The 26,715-nt window shown below is 32.7% G+C and overlaps 1 protein-coding gene across 1 annotated transcript in view; it reads left to right on the top strand.

The window, feature by feature from the left end:
- The window catches only part of LOC147063413 (ciliary microtubule inner protein 2B-like), a 75,239-nt gene that overhangs the window by 46,655 nt on the left and 1,869 nt on the right, over nucleotides 1-26,715 (top strand). Inside the window, exon 2 of the mRNA XM_085959951.1 lies at nucleotides 24,523-24,624. Within this exon, the coding sequence (XP_085816077.1) occupies nucleotides 24,523-24,624 (102 nt within the window). The remainder of the gene's footprint in view (nucleotides 1-24,522; nucleotides 24,625-26,715) is intronic.

Here is a 26,715-nt window from a genome sequence, read left to right as displayed (position 1 = left end):
AAATGCACGGACCTGAGCCACATAATCCACTGTAAATACTACCCTTATCACTATTTATAACCATTTTATCAAACCTTCAGATATTTTTGCATAACCGTCATGAGTTCTGAGTTAGACAGTGTTCACCGGTAACATTGCGACTGATATTTATCGCATGCGTGCCGGATTAATTTTGAAAGTTCCAAGTTTTAATGACGCTAAGTGATTAGTTGCGTTCGATGATAAAGTAGGCCAAATGAAAATATTCGATAATTCTAATTTAATAAAAATAAAGTTAGATTTATTGAATACTCTTTTAAATAAATAAAAATATACAGTATATCGAATGCTGACTGTTGTACACCAGATCAGTAGATATATCTCGAATCCTAAGCAGCCAAAAGATGATAATGGTTCATGAAATCTGTATTCTATTCAAATTTTTATGATATACCTATTATTGGATTCTTACAACCATATTCAAGCATTTTACTTGCTAGATGAATAAACTTGTACGAATAATGCATGATTTATAATGAGCCATTTCGCCTAACCTATTTAGTCATTGCTCTAGCTAGATCAGGCGCGCACAATTTAAAAAAAACTAGATTTGATTTTTTATTAGGGTACATGCTGTCGGTATGGAATCTAATAGTCAGAGGCGGATCTACCGGCATGATTCTTTCGTCGAAGCACGTTATTTCCATCTAAAGACAATGGAGTTAAATCAAAATAATTATTTTCATGCTAAAACATTTCCTAGGGATGCGAGGCATAGAACATGTTGAGATTCTCTTGGTTAAGGGCGGGCAACTTTATTGCCATAAAATCCGCATATTATATTTACTGTTATATATTTTTGATCGCTGGCAAGAATTAAAAATCTTAATAGAGCTCTTAAAATTAGTTATAGAGGTATTTGCGTAGACTTTCATAGTGAATCGATTAATGCATGTTGCTGTCATTTTCGCGTTTTTTGTAGTTTCTTGTAAATATTTATAACTATTCGAGTGGTGAAATCATTAGTATTTTTATGTCAGACGATACAATACGGTTTGATAATGACGCCAACCGAATAAAAGATAATTTAAAATAATTAGGAATCGTTATAAATACCTAAAAAAACTTTTCTATTGGAACAAGTTTATTAGAAAATATGCATTTTCATCGAAAGCTACAAGTTGTAAACGAAATAGCATGAAATCCCAAGAATCCAATTTTTCCATAATATGTTCAAACGATGATTAATTTTCTGTCTAGTGTTTGTGTCTTACAAGGTGAATCGGTGGGTATTTTAGTTAATAGGAAACATATAAACAATACACGGTATGCCGATGATACTTTGCTGATAGTTTAAAGAGTTTACATCAACCACTAGAAAAGGTTAATGAGGTCAGTAATTCTTATGGTTTAAAAATGAATCTCAACAAAACTATTACTAGTATCAAAAATAGCGACACCAAACACCAACACAAATTTTGTCATTAACAGCGAACCAATCGAACGTGTGACCCATTATAAATATTTAGGTACATGGGTCAATGAGAAATGGGACCAGTCTCAGGAAATAAAATCTAGAATAGAGATCCCAAGGAGCTCCTTTCTCAAAATGACACGCCTCCTTAGCAATCGAGACCTTAACCTAGGTCTGAGACTGCGTATGGTACGTTGTTATGTTCTCTCAATTCTTTTCTATGGTATGGAAGTATGCACGCTAAACCAAGAGATGTCACGGAGACTTGAAGCTTTCGAGATGTGGCTGTATAGACGCATCCTCAAAATTCCTTGGACCGATCGGGTGACAAATGTTGAAGTTCTCAATCGAATGGGGAAGGACCGAGAAGTTCTACGTAGTATCAAAACCAGGAAACTACAGTACCTCGGCCACATTATGAGAGGACAAAAATACAGCATTCCCCAACTTGTCATTCAAGGAAAGATCAATGGGAACCTCCGTGATTGGTACGAGTGCAGCTCCACTGAACTGTTCCGGGTAGCAGACGACAAAGATAAGATCGCCTTGATGGTGGCCGACCTCCGCTAGGGGATGGCACAATAAGAAGAAGAATACTTATGTAAAATGGATATATTCGAAGTACATATTAACTTTACTGATATTGTAAGATCTTAAGTGGGTACCATCTAATTTAGATAGTCCTTTTAATGCTACTTATGTATAGGTATATTATATACAGTGCATAAATACTTACTACAGATTAGAAGTTTTTATAGAAACTGAAGTGTCTTTCTTGGGCAAAAATAAAAAAGCGAATACCCAATTATTTCCTAAATTAAGTGTGGTCATATTTAATTGACATTTTATTAATAATAATATTCAAAAATTTGTCATTTTAGTTGGTAGGACTGACCTAAACATCCTTTTCTTCTTTCGACCGTGTCCGATCCTAATAGGATCATATGGACCTCCACAGAGTGGAGGTTTTGTATTAACAAATTTTGTTTTTACGAGAAATGGATGTCAGCCACTTGCTCAACCTATTAGGTGGTATTACGCTAGGGGATGGCACAATAAGAAGAAGTGTTTGTGCAAGAAATATTATCCACTAAGATCCATCTGCATTCGCTATTTGTTGCTGCCCTCCGCAATAGGCGTACATCGCTAATTAAATTAATTAAGTCAACCATTTAACTATCCGACTGCATACTATAATTAGTTTAACATCATATAGGTCGGTGTTAAACTCTTTAAGTTAGACAGTAAATAAAATGTGCAATAATATACTTACCACTTAAAGTAAATTCCTTGTTATTATCCAATCAATATGGACCCATTGTTGGCCGATTAAATTTCCTACTGGTGCATTTTTGTTAAATCTATTATTGAGATCAGCGCTTGAAATGGAAAATTGACTCAATAATTTGTTGAAAATATTATCATTGCCACCTGTTTATATAATTATATGTACTTACATTATATAAAAATATCTCTATTAGTTACTTTTTAATGATTCATAAATCGGAACGCAATATTTAATTTTTCCACGAGACGGAGCGATTTCGCGAAACGGAGCTGGGTCCATGATGATTAAAACAGTTTTAATAATTTTATAATTTAATTTTAAACCTAACGCTACACTATGCAGCCACAACTGCGATACGGACCACGATTTGGAATATGAATGTAATGTACAATATTATTAATATCTTGTGGTGGACATATGCTCCATACGAGTGTTTAGAATTATGATATTGAAAACAAAGTGTAGGCACGTGACAAATCTGGCGTGATCTGGGGCGAATGTCACTGTTCGCCATTTATCATGTTGTGCTTCTGAATAGTAAACGGTTAGGTATTATGTAAATGTGATGTGAATATGTTATGGATTTTTTTGACCTATTGAACTATTTATATGTTAAAGAAGTCACCAGCTGTGTTTTACCTAAAATGAATAAAACATTTTTTTTTTTGAAATACCTACGTTCTTTTATATACGAGAAAAATATTGTAGCTACAAATTATATTATTTGTTATGGATGTCTGATCGTCAGAAAGTTATAAAATCTTAAACAGGACGTGCGTATTTTTCACATATCGCTATATTTTTCAATGGTTTCTTAATGTCACTTTTAAATGAACGACAAAGACTTAAAGTTAGAATTTCTTGGCAAGCGGGTGAGTGGTAAATAATAAACAATTTATGTACGAACGATCACTCACTCAACGTTTTTATTTTACGAATATTTGTATAATAAAGAAGAATAGATTTCACACGAATTAACTGACCATATTATTAAGTTTTGAGAATTTTCGCTCCGTATAACAAAAGGCTACGTTTTTAAACAATACCTTCTGACAACATAAGTTGCAAAGGATGGCAAACGGCTTACTGATTTTTATGTAACTGGAAAAAGTCCGCTCACATCAATATATGTATATTTTTATATTGTTTCACTCGGTGATGCAAATGATGGAAAAAAAATATATAATTGACTGGACAAAGTTTAGATCAATTTAAATTTAAATTTAAATAAAAATAATGCATCGATTAACAAGCTGTGAAAATGCATTATAATGATGGTGACAGGACAGTATGTACACGACGATCCATTTATCTATAAAAGTTGTTGAATGCAATATAAATAACAATGTGCGTTTTATTTATTTTTTCACTGAAAGTTTGATGGTTTAATTTCAATTGTGTGGAGCCTTAAAATCAGTAAGGGCTTGGCGTTTCCAACTATAATGTAATATTATATAAGAATCGAACATTTATTATCATTTTAAATTTTATTGTGTACCTACGTATTTGGCATACAGGACTTATATTTTTTTGTATGATCTCTATTACTCACTCTTCTCTGTATAATTGCTTTTCTCATTTTTTAAACATGGAACAATTGCCGTATATACTTTATTTTATTCAACTACAATGATTATTCATCCGGCGAACACTGATATGGAAACGACCGTTCAACTGTCTGTAATACGAATTGTCAAATTTTCATCGATTTTCTTGGTTGCAGTTGAAATGGAAAATATATTACGTCTTATACATTCATATACTTAAATACAAATAACAAATATTGCGAGGAAATAGAATTACCTTATATAAGAAAATTATTAATGAACCTTTGGCTAATATCATATTTCCGGTTATTGTGTTGCAGAAAATATTCACTGAAACGTAAATCAAATACAAACCAATTGCCTTGAATGGCTGAATACAGCAAAAGAGTACATCCACTCAATCTATATTGAAATCATGACGTATTTCTTTGATGCCACAAAACTTACAAAGTAATATTATATGGTTGAGTAATTTTCCTCCTGATAATTTTTCCCTTATCAGTTATACCTATATAGTATAATATAATATATTATTAAAATATACCAAAGAATGTTATGAAGGTTATGGTTTAATTTTGTTATGACGTTATGAGACAAAAACTTTATTTTAAAAACATTAGTTCTACCACGTAAACATCAAATCAAATAAGTAATGAATAAAATCTGTTAATTCAAAAGCTGCTTTTATGAAATATATGAGGTAGATATGACAAATTTTAAAAGTTTTTTTCACAAACTTAATGGAAACTACCAATCAAAGCATAAAACAATCAGTGATAAAAATACTGATGATCCTTGATTATTGCTGCATTAGTCAAACACAATGGTGGTTGATAGCATAGGCAATATTTTTTTACATTGAGGCCTCCAAATCTGTCAAGCCTCGGGCCTAATACCACCACTGACTGTTTTACAATATTCTACTATGTTGTTAGTAATATATAAATACCTATATAATAATATATGTGACGCCTAAAGGCGTTCCGGTAGTAGATATTTATGGTTTCCACCTTAGATGTATCAGAATGAAAATAGTATAGTGCCTCACGCCCTAGGAGCGGCAGGTTATATGAAAGTATGGTGAAGCAGGCAGGTTATATAAAAAGTATGGTGAGGCAGGCTGGTAATCAATTTACGGAAAAATTAACGTAAACATTATTAATTATATGGGTACGTTATAATGACCAAAGTAAATCCTCCGTGATGACCTGCATTTTTTTTTATCGCGTCGCTATTTCTCGTAAGTTGTCGGCTATATTGTTGGCCTGCTTCATTCAGTTGTATGAGAAAGCCGATTTCTTGCCCCTCTTTTCATTTAATACCTCTATGCTCACGCCTAACAGTTGTACGGGACTGCAACTGAGTCAAGCAATCACAAATTACTCGTAGAATAATTAGAAAGAGAGCGGTTTTAAGTATATTTTAATTTAAATATTTTTCTACATTTCTACAATCAAAGTCAGATTTATTGCATACTATGTTCTGCCCACGGCCTACGATGACTGAGTGGCTATGGGTCAGACTTATAATGGCGCGGATCCTGAGTTCGAATACCGGCTCTGGCTAAAAAAAACACACGATATTATTTGATGTGTGCTTGGACCAAATAAGTTGAGCAAGTGACCATGCAATGAAAGCACTTTTTCTAAATTCAAAATTAAAAAAATAGAAGAATACCGTTCACCCTGAAAATAAATGCGTTTTAACGATGATAGTATACGTTTATATAATCAAATATTACAAGATAAAAAGAACTTTTTATATACCACGTTTTTAAATTTTCTGTTGAATCATATAAACTTGAAAATTCTATGTATTAATAAATACTTTTTTTTGTACTTGATAGAAATACTGAATAAATATAGAATACTGAAATGTCATTTTGACATTTCATATTGATTTTCATAGTAACGCACGTATATATTAATAATTTAGTTGCTAGGACCCCCTCAGCAACCAATAATAGTGTTTTGCTTTTTACTAATTTTTTCAGAAATTACTTTCCATACAAAACAGAATTAACTGAAAATGAATTCAATTCTGCTTAAAGATGGCTAAAAGTATTAAAAGAATGCATTGTAATCGTGTCCTGATATATTCGAGAAGTTTCAAATGTCTAGCTAGTCGGAAGTTAGTTAAAAATCTTCCATCGTCCAATACAAATCTTGGACAAACAAGAAAAATTTGTACTGGACAAAGAATAATACGAGCTAATAAAAACGTTGTAAAATAATAATGAATCCTCTCTATAGAATGTTTATACATTCATAAACGTATATATCAGATGTGGGCAGATGCGGCTCTTCGTTGGTTTAAGTGCGGTCCTCAATATCTCTTGATACAAATATAGATATTATGTTCGCGAGTTTTCCTTTACAAATGAGACAAGACGCACGTATTGGTGGATGCGTGTGTGCATATTATTAAAATACATATACTATAAAATGATAAATATTTTTTTTTATTAAGTATACATACCTACTTATTTTATTTCTATTGAATAAATTTTGAACTAATTATTTTGTGTTTCTTTCTAAATTTTTTTATTTTCTTATATATGTATTTTTTATACTTTATATTATAGCGATTAAGATTTGTGTATAAAAGTAATTAAATTTGAATTTGTGTATTTAAACTACGTGAGAACATGACTATGATGTGGCTCTTTATATATATGAAAATCCAGAATGTGGCTCTCGTTGAGCTCATGTATGCCCATCCCTGGTCTATATTATCTCGGTAGGCATGTTTTCCGATAAGGGTAAATGAACCGGGTTACAAATGTGAAAATTATTCGGCCAATATTACTTTTACTTTGTTTTCGCGCCACAATTAGAATGATAAATAAGAATAATAGAGTTGATACTATAGAAATTCAACATTATTGAGAACGTTATGAACTCCATAAATAACTAAAATAGTGATATATAAAAAACAATCATGCGCACAATGTTATTCTACGGAAGTGAATCCTGAACCATATCGGTAGCGACTGGATAGGTTCAAATGAAGATTCTATAACGCACATATTATTATGGACTCATGAATAATATAGCAGTGTGAAGAATCTGGTATAATGGATAACTCTACATAAATCTATACAAGGAACGTCGGCTTTCCATAAATATATAAATAATATTTATTCTGCGAAGGACTGGCGTCCTGCAAAGGACGAATAACTCCGAATTCCAAAGAAGACGCTTGATGGATGCATAAATGGAAAAATACCTGATAAAAAACCATGACTTTACTAGAGAGATAATGTAAACGAAAAAAATGCCACTACACTAGGTGGCGAAAATTTGGTATCGTAGAGGCATGGCATTGAAGAGTCAAGGTTCAATTTGGTTGTAATGTCATTGAATAAGAAGACTATGCGTTTCACAAAATTCCTGGTATATATAAATATTAGAACTAGGAGATATTATAATATGCTTTGTAGTTATTATTTACTGCAACTACCAAGTTAACATGTTGATATTTCAATAAATTAACATGCTTATTCGGATCCAGGGCATGTAAGTACCCAATCGGTTGTGACTTGTGAGAGAATGGCTAGCCAATCCTCATAACGTACGTATCTAGATTAAAGGTACATAATATATAATATAATATTGAGAATATAACTTTCACCGTTTATCATGTTTCGACTTTTATCAAAATCTCTTTACATTGAATGACAATAGTAATAAATATAAAAGAAAAAACTGAATTTTGTGCCAATTTCATAGAGTACAAACGCAATTCGCTTTCGTATATTATTTTCGTCTGTTTTTCTTTACTTCTTCTCGAATAAAAATGAAGTCTTGATCATGCCGAGTCATCTAATACAATTTAAGTACCTACTTACTAACAATCTTTCTTCCAAATTCAATATTTCAACTATCCCTGATTGAACAATAATATTATTATTGATACTTACACATAAAAAATGTATTATGAGGATAAAAATCTATTGTTAGCAGTTGAAATAGAATATTTTACAAAAAGGAACGCTCGATAATTTTCCAACAATAATATTATATACTTAATATGTGTTCGATTTTTTATTAAATAAATACCATGGGTAGACAATTATTATAACCCTATTTAAACTTCTGGAAAGCGTATATACTGACATATTAATACTATCGACCGAATGTACTTGATGATTTTTGAATTAAAATCAATTAAAAGTGGGTATATACCTACTGACGATTGGGCAGGCAAAGTTTGTCAGCGCCGCGGGTAAAAAAATCTCATTTCTACGAAATATAATGTGAAAAATTGTATTATTCTCTTTTGTTATTTTATTTTCCGCCAATAGCCATAAAGGTGGTCTACCTAACCCACGTAACCTTGCTAATAAAACCTAATTCATATAATACTTAAGATCGTTTTATAAATTAATTTTGTTTTAACGTACCATAATATGTCATATACTTATTCTACATATCCTGAAGATATTGGGAATGTAAAATAAATTAGTTTAATTTTTTTCCTAACAATTTAAGAACCGTAAAACTTTTTTAATTTTTCCACGAGACGAAGCGATAGTCTCGTATATTTCACTGCACTCCGGTGTGCTCTTGTTATGGGTTGGTTTTATTAAAAGATATTATTAATTATATTTAACGTTTTCTTTTATTCCGATTTATAACACAAAATCACATACAATTATTATTACTGAAGTTTTAATACAAAGTTGAATATTACAAGGTACACAATGCGTCCTTCTTGTGAGACGTCCAGCTGTAGAGTGATTTGTTATTCTGAAATACTTCTAGGAAGGAAACAATAAATATGATGCAAAAAACTTAAGAAATGACAAGATACAACATGTTTCAGCCTGTCGAACCCACAGGCTGACAAACTAACGGTACAAATTTGAATGGCACATAACACCTCCCTTCAAAAGAATAAACTTATGGTACACAATTTTTACCATGAGTTTGGTTAAAAGAAATTATAATCATATTAATACATTGGTTTTCGAAAATAGATTTTGTTGTGAACAATAGATTGTGATGTGTGACAAATAGATTTAGAACAATTGAAGTCATATTACATACAGGTATATATATATATATATTTTTTTTTTTTACATTTAGAAAAACAATAAAATTCTTAATATTAGTACATATTATAATAAAGTAAATAATAACATAATCCTTTGAATGAGATTATTTATTGTGAGGGATCTAAATTAGCTTGCTTAATTCTATTTGTGTGAACCTTAACTAACTTATTCTGAACCTTAATTGTAACATTTAACGGACTGTTAACCTTGACAATTTCGTAAGGTCCTTGGAAATTAGGAGATAATTTTTTTGATTTATTTATTTTAGAGGCGTTATTGGTTAAGTATATTTTATCGCCGATTTTAACTGTTCTTAAGTTCGGTTTAAGGTTATTTCGAGAGATTTTATTTTTCTGACAAGATTCACATTGTTTAATGTAATCTTTGATGTCTTTTTTCATATTCGTCCATTTGTATTTTAGACGTACGCGATTTAAGGTTCTGTGATATCCGGAATGTTCGCTTATGGGAGACTCATGATATTTTTTAAGTATTTGTGGAATTTCATTGTGATTAGGGTTAGTTATCGTACTTATTTCTGAAGCTATTTCCTTGGACATTAATTTATCATTCGAAATACAGTGTGCAATCGATTGTTTTTGATTTGTAAGAGATTCATCGGTTTCATTCAAGTTGACATTGACATTTTCATTTTGTTTCTCGATGAAGTCATTGTATGAATATGAAGGATTACACGCTGAAGAATTATTTATGAGAACAGTACTTTGATTGTCGATTTGAGAAAAAGCGTTAGTATTAGAGTTTGTAAAATCAACGAAACTTTCGTGTTTATTAAATGGTTCGAGAGTTATTTTATTTGATAAGATATTGACTGACTTAAAACTGTTGTTGACGATTGTGGCATATACTTTATTTCCTGGAAGTACCTTTGCAAGAGTACGTGATAAGTATACGTCTGGAAGTATTTGGATATTTGGTATAACACCTTCGTTAATTTCAGGATTTTGAACAACTAATTCTATAAGGGTTTTGGATCTAGGCTTTAAAGTATAAATAGGATTGATTTTATTGAATATAGGAATAATTTCATCGTGAATATGTAATGTATTTGATTCGTAGTCAATCTTTGCATTATTATTGACGAAAAAGTCATGACCTAGTAATCCGTCGAAAGGAATATTAGTGACATGGTTTGAAATGACGTGAATAGTATGATGAAGTTGCTTACATTTTAAAGGAAATGTTAAATTAACTGTTCCGATAGTTTTTACTGGATTCGGAGAGTTATCGATACCTTTGAGCGTGACGAGTTCAGTTTCATTAACAAGTTCGTTTCCATCTAGGGAACTTATTTTTACTAATGAGATGTCGGCGCCAGTATCAATCAATAATTTTAGATTTTTTTTTTCTGTATATGGAAATTCAACATACGCTGTACTTGGTTCTAATGAAAATATTCTGCCTGAATGCTTCGCACGTACCGGGAGGAGGCAGGTCTCCTGGAGTGCTGGGAGTTGATAATTTTGAGAATTTTGTGAATATTGCGAATTTTGCGGAGATTGATCGAAAGAAACATTTGGATTTGTTTGATTAGTTTGAAGCTGAGAAGGATTCGAATTATTTTTAAAACGATTATTGTACTGTCGTTTTCTGCACTCTTCGATTAAGTGTCCTGATTTTTTGCAATACCTGCACACTTTATTTACTGAAGTTTTGAACTGATTTATATTTTGATTGTTGTAATTGAAATGATGTGACTGATTATGATTATTATTTTTATAGTTTATGTGCATACCTTTGAAATCATTTAAAATCTTATCCTCGTCTATAGCCACGTTTGCTGCTTCTGTTAATGTTGTTGGCTTAGACAATCGAACTACCATAGACGTTTGAGGATGGATTCCTAGCATGAAGGTATTTAGAGCACTATCCTCGATTTGTTTAATCCGACCTTTTAACTCGTCGTCATTTTTATGTATAAGTCTGATTGCATTGATGAGGTTATTTCTGCAATTCTCTACACGCTGAATAAATTTGATAATAGGTTCTTTATAATCCTGTTTGCAATTTCTGAGTTCTAATTCTAATTGAGACGTATGTTTATTTTCACCGTAAGTAGTATTTAGAAAAGATTTGAAATTGTCATAAGATTCAAATTTATAATTCGAAATTGTATATTTGGCGTTGCCTACTACGCAGTGAATCATGTATTTTAACAGGACGGGTTTTAATTCATTCGGACATATTTCAATAGCCGTATCACAGTCATTAAGAAATGGGTATAGATTTTTCCTTTCTCCATCGAAGGTTGAAATAAATTTCATCAGGGTATCTAAGCTTAGTGACGACATAGTATTATTGTAGTTATTGATAATTTTCATATAAATGAATGAATAATTAATTTACCGTTCTGTTGTGGAGAATAAATACCTACACTTTACACTGTCACTGTTATATACACTAAGCACTTGACACTCGGAGATTATGTCTTGATGATATTGGAGATTTGAAGATCTGATGGACGCTTGAAGAATATGAAGCTGTAGCTTGAAGCATTTGAAGCTAGAGCTTGAAGAATTTTAAGTTGGAGCTTGAAGAATTCGAGATTTGAGTTTGATGAATTCGAGATTGGAGTTTGACGAATTCGAGTTTTGATTTTGAAGAATTGGAGATTATTCGTCGAATTTAGGAATTTGAAGATATTTGAAGACTCTTGGAGACAGGAGTTTGTTGGACTTCTCTTGTGGATTTGAAGATATAGAAGATTCTTGATTTAATGATTTTGAAGATTTAGGAGAATATACAACTTTATATTATTAATTAGATTTTTAATTTCCGTTCGTTTTTCACAACGATGTACTTTAAAAAACAATTAGTTTATACGTAATATTATTATGTGTTTTATTTTTAGGATTCTTGCTATTTTTAAAGAATTTGAATTCACCGTTATTTTTTCACGTTATTTAGCTTTATCCACACTTCCTGACACCAATTTTATGTTATGGGTTGGTTTTATTAAAAGATATTATTAATTATATTTAACGTTTTCTTTTATTCCGATTTATAACACAAAATCACATACAATTATTATTACTGAAGTTTTAATACAAAGTTGAATATTACAAGGTACACAATGCGTCCTTCTTGTGAGACGTCCAGCTGTAGAGTGATTTGTTATTCTGAAATACTTCTAGGAAGGAAACAATAAATATGATGCAAAAAACTTAAGAAATGACAAGATACAACATGTTTCAGCCTGTCGAACCCACAGGCTGACAAACTAACGGTACAAATTTGAATGGCACATAACACTCTGATCCATTTCGAGCGCTGTAAGACTGGCATTCAACCAAAATATTTAAATAAACCAACGATCTAAAATTAAATTCAACTGTCATCAATCACTCTCTATGGGTGGGGTTAATAATATAAGCACACATAATGTATTTTTTTTTAACAATTTGGCAAATTAAATTGAATGAAAACATTTTCCAGTGACAGTCCCTCCTTCACTATGAATTTGGATTGTCATTTTTATTATCTATTTTATAGTTCGAAAACTACAATTTTATTGTCATTGTTAACCTAACTGTACTCTTATATTGTAACGGCTTGTAAATTTTATTATACAACGCGCATACAAAACTATCGGCGTTTAAAGTACGTTTTAGAATGTTATTCTTCAATTGTTGCCATAATTTTTTTTTCTGTAATATAATTTAAACTATTACTTGTGAACATTTACTATATTAGATAGCCTGGTACTATAGTCGATTCAGGTCTATTGCCAATTGCACAACTTTTCTTCAGGTCTTTGTCCCGACTAGGGAATCCAATCCCGAGCCAAAATTCTGATCCCGGGATTTCGGGATTACAATTTGACAATCCCGGGATCCCGGGACTGGTCCCGGGATTGGGATTTTTTTCCATTGTTAATATAAAATTTTTATATTTACAAATAACATTGATAAAATTGGTCAAAAATAAATCTAGTATAATTTATACTATTTAAGACATTTATTGTTAATATTGTATACGTTAAATCTTGGAAATACACAAGTTAAATGGAGTAAATAATATTATAATATAAATAATAATGTGAATTTAATATGAGATTGCTATTTCTGATAGTAAAGACATAATGAATAGATCAGCGAGATTTAAAATAGTAAAGCAAATAATCATGGCGTACTTATGGCCTTTCCGCTTCATAAATCTAATTAGTCAGCCAAATATGAAATTGCCGTAAAACGTATGATATCATGGTGGAATTACTTTGTTAAAAGTGCGAAGCATTGTTTTTTTAAAAATCTTTCTCATTTTTAATAATCTATGTGAAAAAATAAAATGAATCGGCAACCTACACATCAAACTTCATTCAAACTCAGTTTATTTCTAATGTAGTTATTTTGTATTAAAAGTATTTTTTCTGTTATATTTTCCATAAAAATTGATAAAAAAATCAATCCCGAAATCCCGGGATTATGTTTATCAATCCCGGGATTGGATTCCCTAGTCCCGACCTCTCTCCAGTCAATCACCCTAGCAATCTTTCTGCACCGCATCTAGATGTCGTCCGCCAACCTCCTCCAGAGACGTCTCAGGTATCTAGTGCCACTTCATAACCCTTTTGGAGAACTCTACATCTTATAACTACTTGCTATACTATTAGTATCTGTGAGTATCTATATTCTATACTATAATAACTGATCGGATATAATATCTATGTTAATATAATCGAAAATATAAAAATAACCACAACCAAGAAAATGTAGGTAGTTAATTATCAGCATTTGCGTTGATTCCATTCAATAGGCCCACAAAGTGCCATACTATATTACAGTGGCGAGGGGTGGAGGTAGGCTGTTAAGATTCGACATAAATAGTGCACAGTGCAATAGGTACTTATTTGTTTTCATTGAACCAAGAATACAATTTATTTACAGATGGTGCTGGTTAATTTTTAAAATTAAATTAAACCCTGCCAAACCAAGTTAAGGTATGCTATGAGCGATCCGACAAAAATAATGCACACTTTTTCAGTCATACCTACTTATTTATTTTGTTTTCATTGATTTAAGAATACATAATATTATAGCTGATGGTGTTTGTTACTTTTTTTAAATTCTTTGAGCCCTGCCCTACCAAACCATAATCGATAAAAAATATTCTTCCCTCTATAGAATATCTATAACTAAAAGTATGTATAAACACTATAAACCATGGAATAATTTTAGATATTTTAAAATAAACGAATATTTTTTGGCTATTAACTGTCGACTATGGCTTGGATTAGGCGATGGTTCATTGAATTTTAAAAACTAACAAACACTATCTACGTAGTCTTAGCTTAATGATCACACATACCTTTGACTGACAAAGTTTAGTGTGCACTATTTGTGTTCGATCTTAACAGCCTACCTCCACCATTCGCCACCGATATAGTATTATATAACAGTGCACAAACATCATTGTATACTGATGTATTTTACTGTTCGTGCAAACATTTTTTTTTGTTTTGAACTCCTTATTTTGATTTAGGAGAAAAGTCAGTCACAAACGAATCGCTTAGGACGCCAAATAAAGTTTCATGAATCACAATTTTATAAAATGTTTACATTGATACGATTGCTTTTCGAAACTTCCCAAGCGGCCTAAGCCACGCAAACAAAACAAAAAATAAATACCTGTGACTGATCGTGTACAAAAAATGAAAACTTAAATAAGTCTTTTTACCCATGGCGAGACAAGTAGCGCAAGTGTTTTATATCTTTCGCCGAATCGAGCTCAGTCACGCCACTGACTTTTTAATACTTACCTCTGCAAAATGATTACCGCTTTTCTTTTTCACGAACGAAATTATTATTATTTTTAACACAAAGGGAACTTAATCTACGCCACTGATTGCGGCTACATTGCATTGTAGGTAGGTAAGCATGTATCTCGATAACAACTGTACATACCTAGTACAGAAATTAAAAATAATGTATCCCAAATCGAAAACAAAATATTCATGTTATGTATATAATAAAATATAATGATTTTCATATGGTTTTATCGTATTTATATCGTATCGTATCATATATCGTATTTTATAGTAGTAAAAGTAGTGTATAGTGTAGTTTACCTTAGTACCTACATAACTATTCGGCACATTATTATAATCCACGTCCCACACTAAATTATTATTTACATGCCAATTAAAATGAATCACGGTCAGGTGATCATAATGTGTCTCCGGTGGCGAAGGATAGAGGTAGGGTGCACAGTAAAATTTGCCAGACATTACGGTAAAAACAAAACAATCGGTTAGTCGATGGTGTGCGTGTGGATGTCCGAACCCTACCAATGGTACTAATTATCTGGCAGCAATGTTATATTGTCACCGAATTATAGTACCTACGCAGATATAAAATTATAGTATTTCGGCAAAAAATATAGTACTGGTTGAATGACCGATACTTTTCTGCATTTTCGAAAAAATACACGTATAGTGATTAACAAGGGCTTTTTTTAGACAGACATTCGAGAGGTTTATTTTATCTCTCCCAAATAACTTTAGTCCTATAGGTATTTCATCTATTGCATACTTTTTTCCGAAATTTCAAAATTATAGTAGGTATCTTCGGACTACTTTAATACATAATATACTATAATTATAGTATGGTTGGCAACACCGCTTGGGAGGTGATGTGCCCGTAGCGCTGACAACGGTAGGTACACGTACGCATACAATCCACGAACCGGATCATTGTTTTGTTTTCACTGATGATTGAAGAATACAATTTGCAGATGGTGTTCGTTAGTTTTTTTTTAATTCAACCATAACCAAATCATAATAGTGGAGATCCAACAAAAATAGTGCACACAATGTATCTATAGTCTAAGGTGCACACTGTGCATTACACTTGTCGCGCCACCCTATTATTGTTTTTTGCTTAAGTTTTTTGGCACCTATGCGTAAAATGTTCGCCACCTCTATACTAGGTCGTGACCCACTGATTCTAATATAATTGACCATAGCGTAGTTCAAATGTTATACAATCACTTTGCATACGCTTGGTCTTAATTTACCAAGTAGGTGGGTAATAACGTTTTTCCTCAAACGGAAATCTGGCTTGAGTGATAGTGACATTTTAATTTACGATTCCGTCTATTATTATTCATTTAAAATAGTGCGAATTACACATCATAAAAAAAGAATTGTTAGATTAGTAAATGTGCAAGTAGGTACTTCTTTATTATTTCAATTAATTGTTTTATTTGAAGTGCACACACTAGAGAGAACCATTATAGTAACACGAGTATACCCACGACAGCTCTGATTAATTAATGTCTAAGAATAGAGCAGTTGTTATCAACCAGGTTCCACGAAACCCTGGGGTTTTGGGAGACATCTCAAAATATTAGTTACTAAAAATCTAGTGTATAGTATATGAATATTACTCTCTTAATATATTTTTTTCAAACATACACGTCCATTTTGTAATAATAAATAATAATAAAATTATAAAAAAGCCTTTTTATTTCTTACAAACAAAAGTAAACGACAGTTAAAATGACTATATCTAATGAATATATATAACCTATGAATATATCTATTATGTATATTTATATCTATCTATGGTTGTATTATCTACTTATTTTCTAGTTTATATAATATTATTTATTATTTTTTTGTATAATATCCACTATTAGATAATGTTTATAAATTGAACAATGGTATGTAATTAGTTTGTTTGGTTTGTAAGAACCCTTCTTCGGGTGAAGGCCTCTCTGGAATCGCTATTCTTTGTTCGTCAAGTTGTTTTTGTATGTTACGAAGTGCATTCATAATATCTTCCATTTTTATTATTAAATAATTAAAATTAAAAATATTAAAAAATTGAAAGTTGACTTTAGTTAACTACAAATCATAAAAAAGAAAAAAAATGTAATATACTGTTCTATAATTTAGTTATTTAGTACCTACGTGTCAAGCAGGTAGCGACACACCCAGAGTTTAAAAATTGCTTCAAGGGTTCCGCCAAATGAGAAAGGTTGAGAATCGCTAGAATAGATTAATAAGGCAGTTTTCAAAAATGTTAATTAATTTTTATATAGCAGGCAACTAATGCGTTATTTAGGAGTGGCATATACGAAGATGGAAGTAAATTTATAATACGAATCATACCTAGGTAGAACGCAGAATAGATGTAGATTGACAGAATAGAAACGCAGTGTAGATGACAAAATTTTCCCCTGCGGCCACTAACAGTTGGTTAATGTAGTAGGTACCCAATTAATTTACATAGAATGTAAGACAAAACAATATGTTTCCAATGTATGCCAATTTTCACTGCTTTTCACGTCCATTTTGTAATTTACTGTAGGTCCCGCGAGATTTAAAAAAATGCTTTCTTTCTCAGTCCTGGGAATACGAAAAATAATGGGAAGTGGATTGCCTTCTGGATGACGCTGTAATAAGGTTTAAATCTCTAGTGTGGGGAAAATGTTTAAACAGGTGTTCATGCGTCAGCTGAATGCAGAACTATTCTAACAAACATTTGAAATATTTTGCAAAAAAGTTTTTTGAAACAGCCTACTTTAGTTATTTATTATTTATATAAACAAGGGTATGCACCATTTTTTAATCAATAATCCTACTAAAATATGATGCATACACTTATCCATACAAATAATAAATAATTTCAGTACCAAAGTTGTTTCAAAGAATTCTCTCGTAAAAAAAAACAAATGTAAACTAAAACAGTTCTGCATCAAAATTTCCATTAACGTTTGTCGCGTAACCGAGAATTTTGAGAGATTTGAAAATAACTTTGTATTTCTTGCGTTTTATGACCGGACCGTCATTAAGTATTGAACCGAATTCGGCTTCAAACTCTTGGACTTCACTCCATCGACAAGAAAGATTGGGAACTATCTATTGGGAACTGTTCAATTTAGTGTTTATCCAATAGATTAATTAATATTAGTCTCTACGTTTTTTTCTTCTACTATAGATCCACACAAACTTCGTGTGGGAGTATTAGGAGTAGGGCATCGATCAATTTGGGATTTAGGTGGACAGTCTTCAACAATTTGCTTTATGATAGTTATGATTGATTTTGAAATGACCTTTCGGGCCACCGAATATTTAACATGGATACATAGGTTAGTAGGTAGATAAACGCTATACGGAATGTGGGTACTTATTATAGGCACTGAATTTTCTGTCCCTTTTCAAAATTAGATTACTAACATGGTTAGTTATCAGTGGGAAAAAAACATATTAATAATTTAACTACCTACCTATCTATAATATTCTCTTTAAGCCGGGAGGTAATTACATTGTTATATTCAAACAATGCTTGCGTTTAATGAGATGAGAATATTTTGAATTATATGGCCAAGGGAGGATTTAGTCATACGGTGAAAATGGAGAAATATCTTATTAAACTTTGTTTCTTTCGTATGTAATTATTTTGACAACAACATAATTTAAAAAAATCATTCTCTTATTAGACAATAAATATTTCGGATGGAGATAATAATAATTATACATCCATTACGTAATTAATAGATGGCCATTTTTTAATTGCAAAGAATAACTTATAGCATTCATTATTTGTAATAAACAGTTCCATAATATTATAAGAACAATCTTTTAGTAGTAGAATTTGGCTATTTTCGTTTTTAAAATTTAGAGGCCCCTTGTCAGCGCGGGGCCTTACTCCTGCGTACACTCAGAATACAGGTAAATCCACCCCTGTCTATGGGGAAAAGTAACAAATCTAAAAATACCAGGTTAAGTAATTGTTATATCATTGGTGTGATGTGATGCGATTCAATAAGGCGAAAATAAATTTCAATATAAAAATTCTTCAGAATATGGTGGAAACTATTGTTATCAGGCGGAAGATCCAGTAACATTCCGTCGGGTATGCAGGTCATGTGTCGCTCAGGAGCGACAAATTAGCTGAAAGAAATCCGAATATTTCAACTGGGTGGTTTCGTGGGGATAAGATTTTTTTCGCCAGCCACGATAAATCAGTGAATAGCCTCTAAGCTTGAATGGATAAACGTATTGTTTTTCCCTGTTTCAATATACGCACAATATTTTTTCGGTACCTAGGTATATTACTTACTAAATGTGGACGTGTGAAACAAAAGAATTATATCTAAATGACACAGCGCTCAGAACTGTACTCGAAAATAACACTGACGAATTGTCACATTGGTAATAAGGGAAAAGGAGTTCACGTTTTGTTACCCCTTGAAGGCAACAACCACCGAAGAGTGTGGATCTATCATTGTGATCATTGAATTAAGATTGTATGGAATTATTTTTTATTCGAACAGCCTGGGTCACCAGTGCGCCACAGTGCACACTTTGAAAACCATTGGTATAGATAGGTGATTATGTTTAAATGTTTACTCGGCGTTATTCTTCTTTCTTGTTATGACGAGCATTTCCTGCAGCACATTAATCTTAAAATTAAATCATTCATCGAAAATAAAAGCATGCATCTTCGTGAGTGACTTTTTAATAGACAGTGTTTATTAATAATTATTATTGTGCCGGCATTTTGAAAAGGAAATAAAAAAAACATTCGTATGCAATAAATTAACAACTGGAATTCCAATTACCTATCTTAAATAATACCATTAATTTTCACAGCGTTCAATGAGAAACCACGCATTCCGACCACGTCTTTGCAGAAAACCTTTTTAGAGTTTTCTGAACCCGGGTGAAAGTAATGCTCATTGACATTTTAAAATTCTTTTTATCACTCACTCTAGATAACATGTGCAATAGAATAGATGCCTGATTAATGATAATCGTCGTCTAATTGTTTACCTTCCACAAAAAACAGTACATACTCATTGTATTTAAAAATGATTTTTCCTCACACACCCAATGTTTTGCCTCTACGCATACATGCGAGTACCTATGTGCGGAATTTAAGTGATTGCAGGGCTTGAAATGGACCGGAACGCACCGGAGCGCTGTTTCTGTTCGTGAAATGGGTAAAATTATCGCTCCGTCTCGTGGAATAAATAATTTGACCGTCTGAGCTGGATAGGCCATATAATAGAAAATCTAACACACTTATTTTTATGAAAAAAACACATAAACTTTGATAACTTTACAATGTAAAAATCTTCAGACAACTGTCGTAAACATAGTGAGTGATTGCATACCCTGAAAACCTATGTTCAATGTATTTTTTATTTACATGGCGTGTAAGAGTTTGTATTCTAGTTTTATTAAGTTTTAAGAAAAATTAGTACTTGCCCAATTACAGTAGGTACGTAGTGTTGTTAATTGAGGCGTCTAATTCCAAAAAGCGATAAGTCCACATTTGGACAAAATCGAGAACAAATACGCACGTATTCTTTGTATAATTTTACACAATATGTATTGATCTATAGATTCCAAAATGCGACATAACCCTACGAAAAAAATATTTTATGTCTCGATTTATTACAAATCCGTCCGTCCGTGTTTCATATTATATTTAAAGCTTGGTTGATTTCGCGCGTGTTTAAGTCAACCAATCTGGTAAACTCGTGACAGTACCACGGAAATATGTGCCTTACGCGGAGTAAATTATAAAGTGAGGTACAAATAGCGCTACGTCCAATTTTATTTTGCCTATATTTATTACATTTAAGAGTTTATCGGCTGAAACAAATTGTCATTTGGTTCTAATTTCGACATAGAATACAACGGAAAAAATAATCTCACGTTAAAACAAATAATTGAAGCTTGAAACATAAAAACATTGTTTCCCAAAAATATTGAATTGTGGACTTGTCGCTTTTTGTAATTAGAGGCCTCATATGATTTCTGTGAGGTTTTCTACCAATACCAGATGGTACTCGTAGTATAGCATTGATATCAAACTCCACGTTTCTCGTGTAGCAAAAAGTTTATTTTATTGATAGTGTATCATGTTGCAAGTAAATTAAAATATATAATTTGACAATAACTTACAACAATAATGTTTTCTGTAACAAAGGAGAGCCAACATACTTCCGGATCATTGTAATCGGCCTACTTACAATTTTTTTTTATTACAAATATAAAATATTTCGTGGTATTCCTTAGCAACATTCGTTCGTATTCCTAGTTTATTCCTGTGCTTGTGTTAATATTGTAGGAGTCATCATCATCAGCCGGGGTCAATCCACTGCTGGATGAAGGCCTTCCCAAGCTTTCTCCAACTCTCTCGGTTTTGTGTCGTTCGCTGCCACGCATTACCGCCGAACTTTACCAGTTCGTCAATCCAGCAGCTTTTAGGGCAACCTGTGGCCGTTTCGTGCCCCTTGGGTACCACTGGATGACGGCATTTGTCCAGCGGCCGTCCTTGCAATGTGCCCCGCCCGTTCAGCTGTTTGGCAACGACTATTACATCGCGTACTCCTGTCTGCTTCCTAACCCATTCGTTTATCTTACGGTCCTTTCGCGTGATGCCCAACATACACTTCTCCATGCCTCGCTGTGTGACTCTTAGCCTTTGGACATCTCTCATGTTGAGGGTCCACGTCTCGCAGGAGTAGTAGGAGTAATATGTCTTAATTATTAACTTTAAAATTATAGTACTATTTTTGTAGGTACGTTATTTGCTTATTAAATTATACAAATTTGGATGGTATCTCTCGACTATATTGTTTAGTAATGCGTCGATTAAAATAATGAGTATCATAGAATTTAATCGAGTATTTTTTTCTTTTTGATGATCTTCGTTCAAGGGACATGATATAAACGTGATGAATTTAAATATAAATGTAAACAGATATGTAGGTACGTTGTTTAAGAACTCATAAACTCACACATTCAGAAGAAAACTATTTGCGTGAAACAATTGAGGCGTCTAATTACAAAAAGCGACAAGTCCACAATTCAATATTTTCGGGAAACAACGTTTTTATGTTTCAAGCTTCAATTATTTGTATTAACATGAGATTATTTTTTCCATTGTATTCTATGTCGAAATTAGAACCAAATGGCAATTTGTTTCAGCCGATAAACTCTTAAATGTAATAAATATAGGCAAAATAAAATTGGACGTAGCGCCATTTGTACCTCACTTTTAAATTTATTCCGCATAAGGCACATATTTCCGTGGCACTGTCACGTGTTTACCAGATGATACAGCATAGGAGACGACCTTTTCAATATTGAACGTTCCCTTATTGATTGACTTAAACACGCGCAAAATCAACCAAGCTTTTAATATTATGAAACACGGACTTGGCGCTTTTTGTAATAAATTGAGACTTAATTTTTTTTTTCGTAGGGTTATGTCGCGTTTTGGAATTTATAGATCAATACATATTGTGTCCAATTATACAAAGAATACGTGCGTATTTTTTTCTCGATTTTGACCAAATGTGAACTTATCGCTTTTTGGAATTAGACGCCTCAATTATAAGATAAAATATGATTATGCTTAGATTGCCCCCACGATGGCCGCGCGGCTTAAGCGTCGCGGGTCCTAGGTTCGAATCCTGGGTCTGGCAAGTACACATATTGTTTTTCAGTTTGTGTCGAGCAAGTGGCTGACAGTCATTTCTCATATAAACAAAATCTGTTAATACAAAACATCCACTCTGTGGAGGCCCATATAATCCTATTAGGATCGGACATGTTCGAAAGAAGAAAAGAATGTTTAGGTCAGTACCTACCAACTAAAATGACCAATTTTTGAATATGTCAATTAAATAAGACCACACTTAATAAAGGAAATACTTGGGTATTCGCTTTTTTTATTTTTGCCCAAGAAAGACACGTCAGTTTCTATAATAACTTCTAATCTGTAGTACGTATTTATGCACTGTATATAATATACCTATACATAATTAGCATTAAAAAGACTGATGGTACCCACTTAAGATCATACAATATCAGTAAAGTTAATATGTACTTCGAATATATCCATTTTACATAAGTATTCTTCTTCTTATTGTGCCATCCCCTAGCGAAGGTCGACCACCATCAAGGCGATCTTATCTTTGTCGTCTGCTACCCGGAACAGTTCAGTGGAGCTGCACTCGTACCAGGGCTCGAAATGGACCGGAGCGCCGTTCCTGTTCGTGAAATCGGTAAAATTATCGCTCCGTCTCGTGGAAAAAATAATTTGACCGTCTGAGCTAGATAGGCCATATAATAGAAAATCTAACACACTTATTTTTATGAAATACACAGAAATATCGATAACTATGTCTTCTAACTATGATAACTATGTATTGTTCTTCAGAAAACTGTCGAGCGCTCCGGTTCGTAAACTTTTCCATTTCGAGCGCTGACTCGTACCAATCACGGAGGTTCTTAATCCACGAAATGCGGCGCCGTCCTCTGCTACGCTTCCCATTGATCTTTCCTTGAATGACAAGTTGGGGAATGCTGTATCTTTGTCCTCTCATAATGTGGCCGAGGTACTGTAGTTTCCTTGTTTTGATACTACGTAGAACTTCTCGGTCCTTCCCCATTCGATTGAGAACTTCAACATTTGTCACCCGGTCAGTCCAAGGGATTTTGAGGATGCGTCTATATAGCCACATCTCGAAAGCTTCAAGTCTCCGTGACATCTCTTGGTTTATCGTCCATACTTCCATACCATAGAAAAGAATTGAGAGAACATAAAGTACCATACGCAGTCTCAGACCTCGATTGCTAAGGAGGCGTCTCATTTTGAGAAAGGCGCTCCTTGCGATCTCAATTCTAGTTTTTATTTCCTGAGACTGGTCCCATTTCTCATTGACCCATGTACCATTAGTATTACATTTGCTAAAATATGTACCTAGTTATTATTTAAATAATTATTAACACGCGATCCACCTTCTTTTAGTTTTACATAGTTTAATCACAACACGAATAAAATAATGATTATATTATGAAGTAAAGACTCTCAGAAAATTTCTCAAAACATTTGAATAGATTCCCTTTTCCAGTTTCCCTTTATGCTTGGTTTTATAAGTGTGTACATATAATAAAATCAATCTTGAAAAAGTTTTTGTAAAATTCCCGGAGGAATATAGATATTTCTTTTCATTTTCCGTAAGCTCTGATGTTATTCGTTATTATGTTTGCTATCAAACAACACACGTATGCGAAATGCACTTCCGACAAGCTTCGACGCGGAAGTAAGGACGCACATCGCTCCCCTTACGCGCCTTTGTCATGCCTCTTCCTTATAAAAATATCGATCTGTTTACACATTTTTAGATACACGGGCCACTGTCCGACGCTCAAGTTTCGCTTTGGACGCTGCTATGGGACCAACACCAGGGAAATAATGCAAGAATTCACCAGCCGGGGACCTCTGCTGTGAGTATTGCAAACATTTAAACCATTTTAAAATGGAATAGCGTGAAGTATGTCCGTGAATTCTACAGGTTATTTACGTTTGTGTATTGTCAAGTATCTAAAAATCTAACTAGGTCAAGTTTTCAGGACACGCGTGTAGGTTTGTTGAATAATTTTCATATTACATTATATTGTATTTTCTTTCATGTCTACTTTTTATGTAAGGGCTGACGACCGCCAGTTGACTTTGACACGCTTTTGAATAATACTCATTTATCAGCGTCTGCTCTAAAATTATTATGTAAATACAATGAATAAAAGACAGGGGGTATGTTAAAGGGTGAACTTCTGTAAATAAGCCGTTTTAGCAAGCAATGTACATTGTACGATATGAATGAGCATCGGGGAAACATCCGTTATATACACCGTGCTCGGAAAATCACGCTTCTTCTTGGAAACTTTGCCGTGGGCAATTACATTATTTGGTTAACATACATACGTCGTAAAATTAAATGAAGATTAAAAACTACGCCCAACCAACTCCATTAAGTAAATTAATATGGTAATACAGAATGTGTAGATATCGTTAGTAAACCTACGATACATTATTCTGTCGGTTTCAACGCATGAAATAGTGAATTTTACAAATTAATAATAGTACAACTTACCGACTATATGATTTTCTACAGATCAGAGTCGATATAATATTTTGCTAAGTGTCGATTGTACATCATACAGATACTCACGAAATATTATTTATATTACATAACGGTTTGGAAAAAAGGTTTTTGTTGATTGTAATATAGGTATATAATATTTGAGACATCTATATAGACAACACCGTTTCGGACTATACCCCACCCTCATAACGATTCAAATATGACTTAACTTATAAAAAAATACATTAGGATCGTTTTAAGTAGACACCGACCGAAACAACTGCTAACATAAATAATAACTAAAATATTGTAAATTTAACAAAACATTGTTTCCAAACCATTATAATAATTGGGGCTATAAGTTTCAAAACCGGTAATCTAAATTTTTGCTATTTTTAAAAAAAAAAAATTTTTGATTCTGGTACTTAACTCATCCAGCCACGTGTGTTAGATAAATATAACAAAATCGTTTATATTCATCAGCCGCCATTTTTTATAGTGTACAACCAATTTTAAATATCACTTTTGTTAATTTAATGATATTTTTAAATAGATTTTTATTTCGCTGTTTGTTTTTTCTAATTGTTTACCGTTTTATTTGCGATTATCTCAAAATGGCGTAATGTCGAGGGTTATGGTATAATCATCATTAAATACCTACATCTGATAATCCGCTAACTTATAGGTACTAGAAGTAGAAGAGAAAATATAGTATACATTAGTTCTCAAAACAACATCAGCCACAAAGTTAATAGGAGAATTACTCTGGGAAACAAATCTTACCACGGTTTACAAAACCACTTCAAAGGTAACTAAAATAAAGCTTAAAAAAAACGTTATCAGGCCCATATTAATGTATGGGTCAGAGTGCTGAACTTTGTCAAAAAAGATTAGAGGTAGCTGGATATCTTTGAAAGGAAGATATTAGAAGGATCTTCAAAGCCATATGCGAGGAAGATGGCATGTGGCGAGGTAGTTACAAACACAAAATATACACATTGTACAACGACCCCCTAGTCGTTTCATTCATGGAAGTGAAGTGACTGTTGGGGAAACCATATCTCAAAATTATTAATCATTAAAATCTGCCTGTAAAGTCGCCCAGTGTCATCATCGAACAAGCTAACAAGCAGATTGTAAACAATCTACTGAGAAAAGTTGAAAGCCGGTCAACTATACACGCTAAACACCGTCGTGTGGGTGTACTGCGTCTGCGCAGTAGAGCCGTAGTAGCGACCTCCCGGTAAAAAAGGAACTACGTTCTGTCAAAATAGTCGCTAGCTTGTTGGCTTCTCAGCGAATGGAAAGTTTTGTGTGTCATCATCACAATCGCAGTAGCTGAATCGCCCGCTTTTAAATTCGCCAACAAACAGCTCGTAAAGTAGCTCAATATAATTGACGCATAAACTGAGTAGAAAGAAATATGGTATCTCTAAGGCGAAAAGGGTGAAGG

This window comes from Rhyacophila brunnea, unplaced genomic scaffold (assembly GCF_057557595.1).
Source record: "Rhyacophila brunnea isolate RB1 unplaced genomic scaffold, BYU_Rbru_1.0 scaffold_9, whole genome shotgun sequence".
Classification (NCBI taxonomy): domain Eukaryota; kingdom Metazoa; phylum Arthropoda; class Insecta; order Trichoptera; family Rhyacophilidae; genus Rhyacophila; species Rhyacophila brunnea.
The sequence above is the reverse complement of the archived record's forward strand: the minus strand, read 5'-3'. Positions and strand labels throughout refer to the sequence as shown.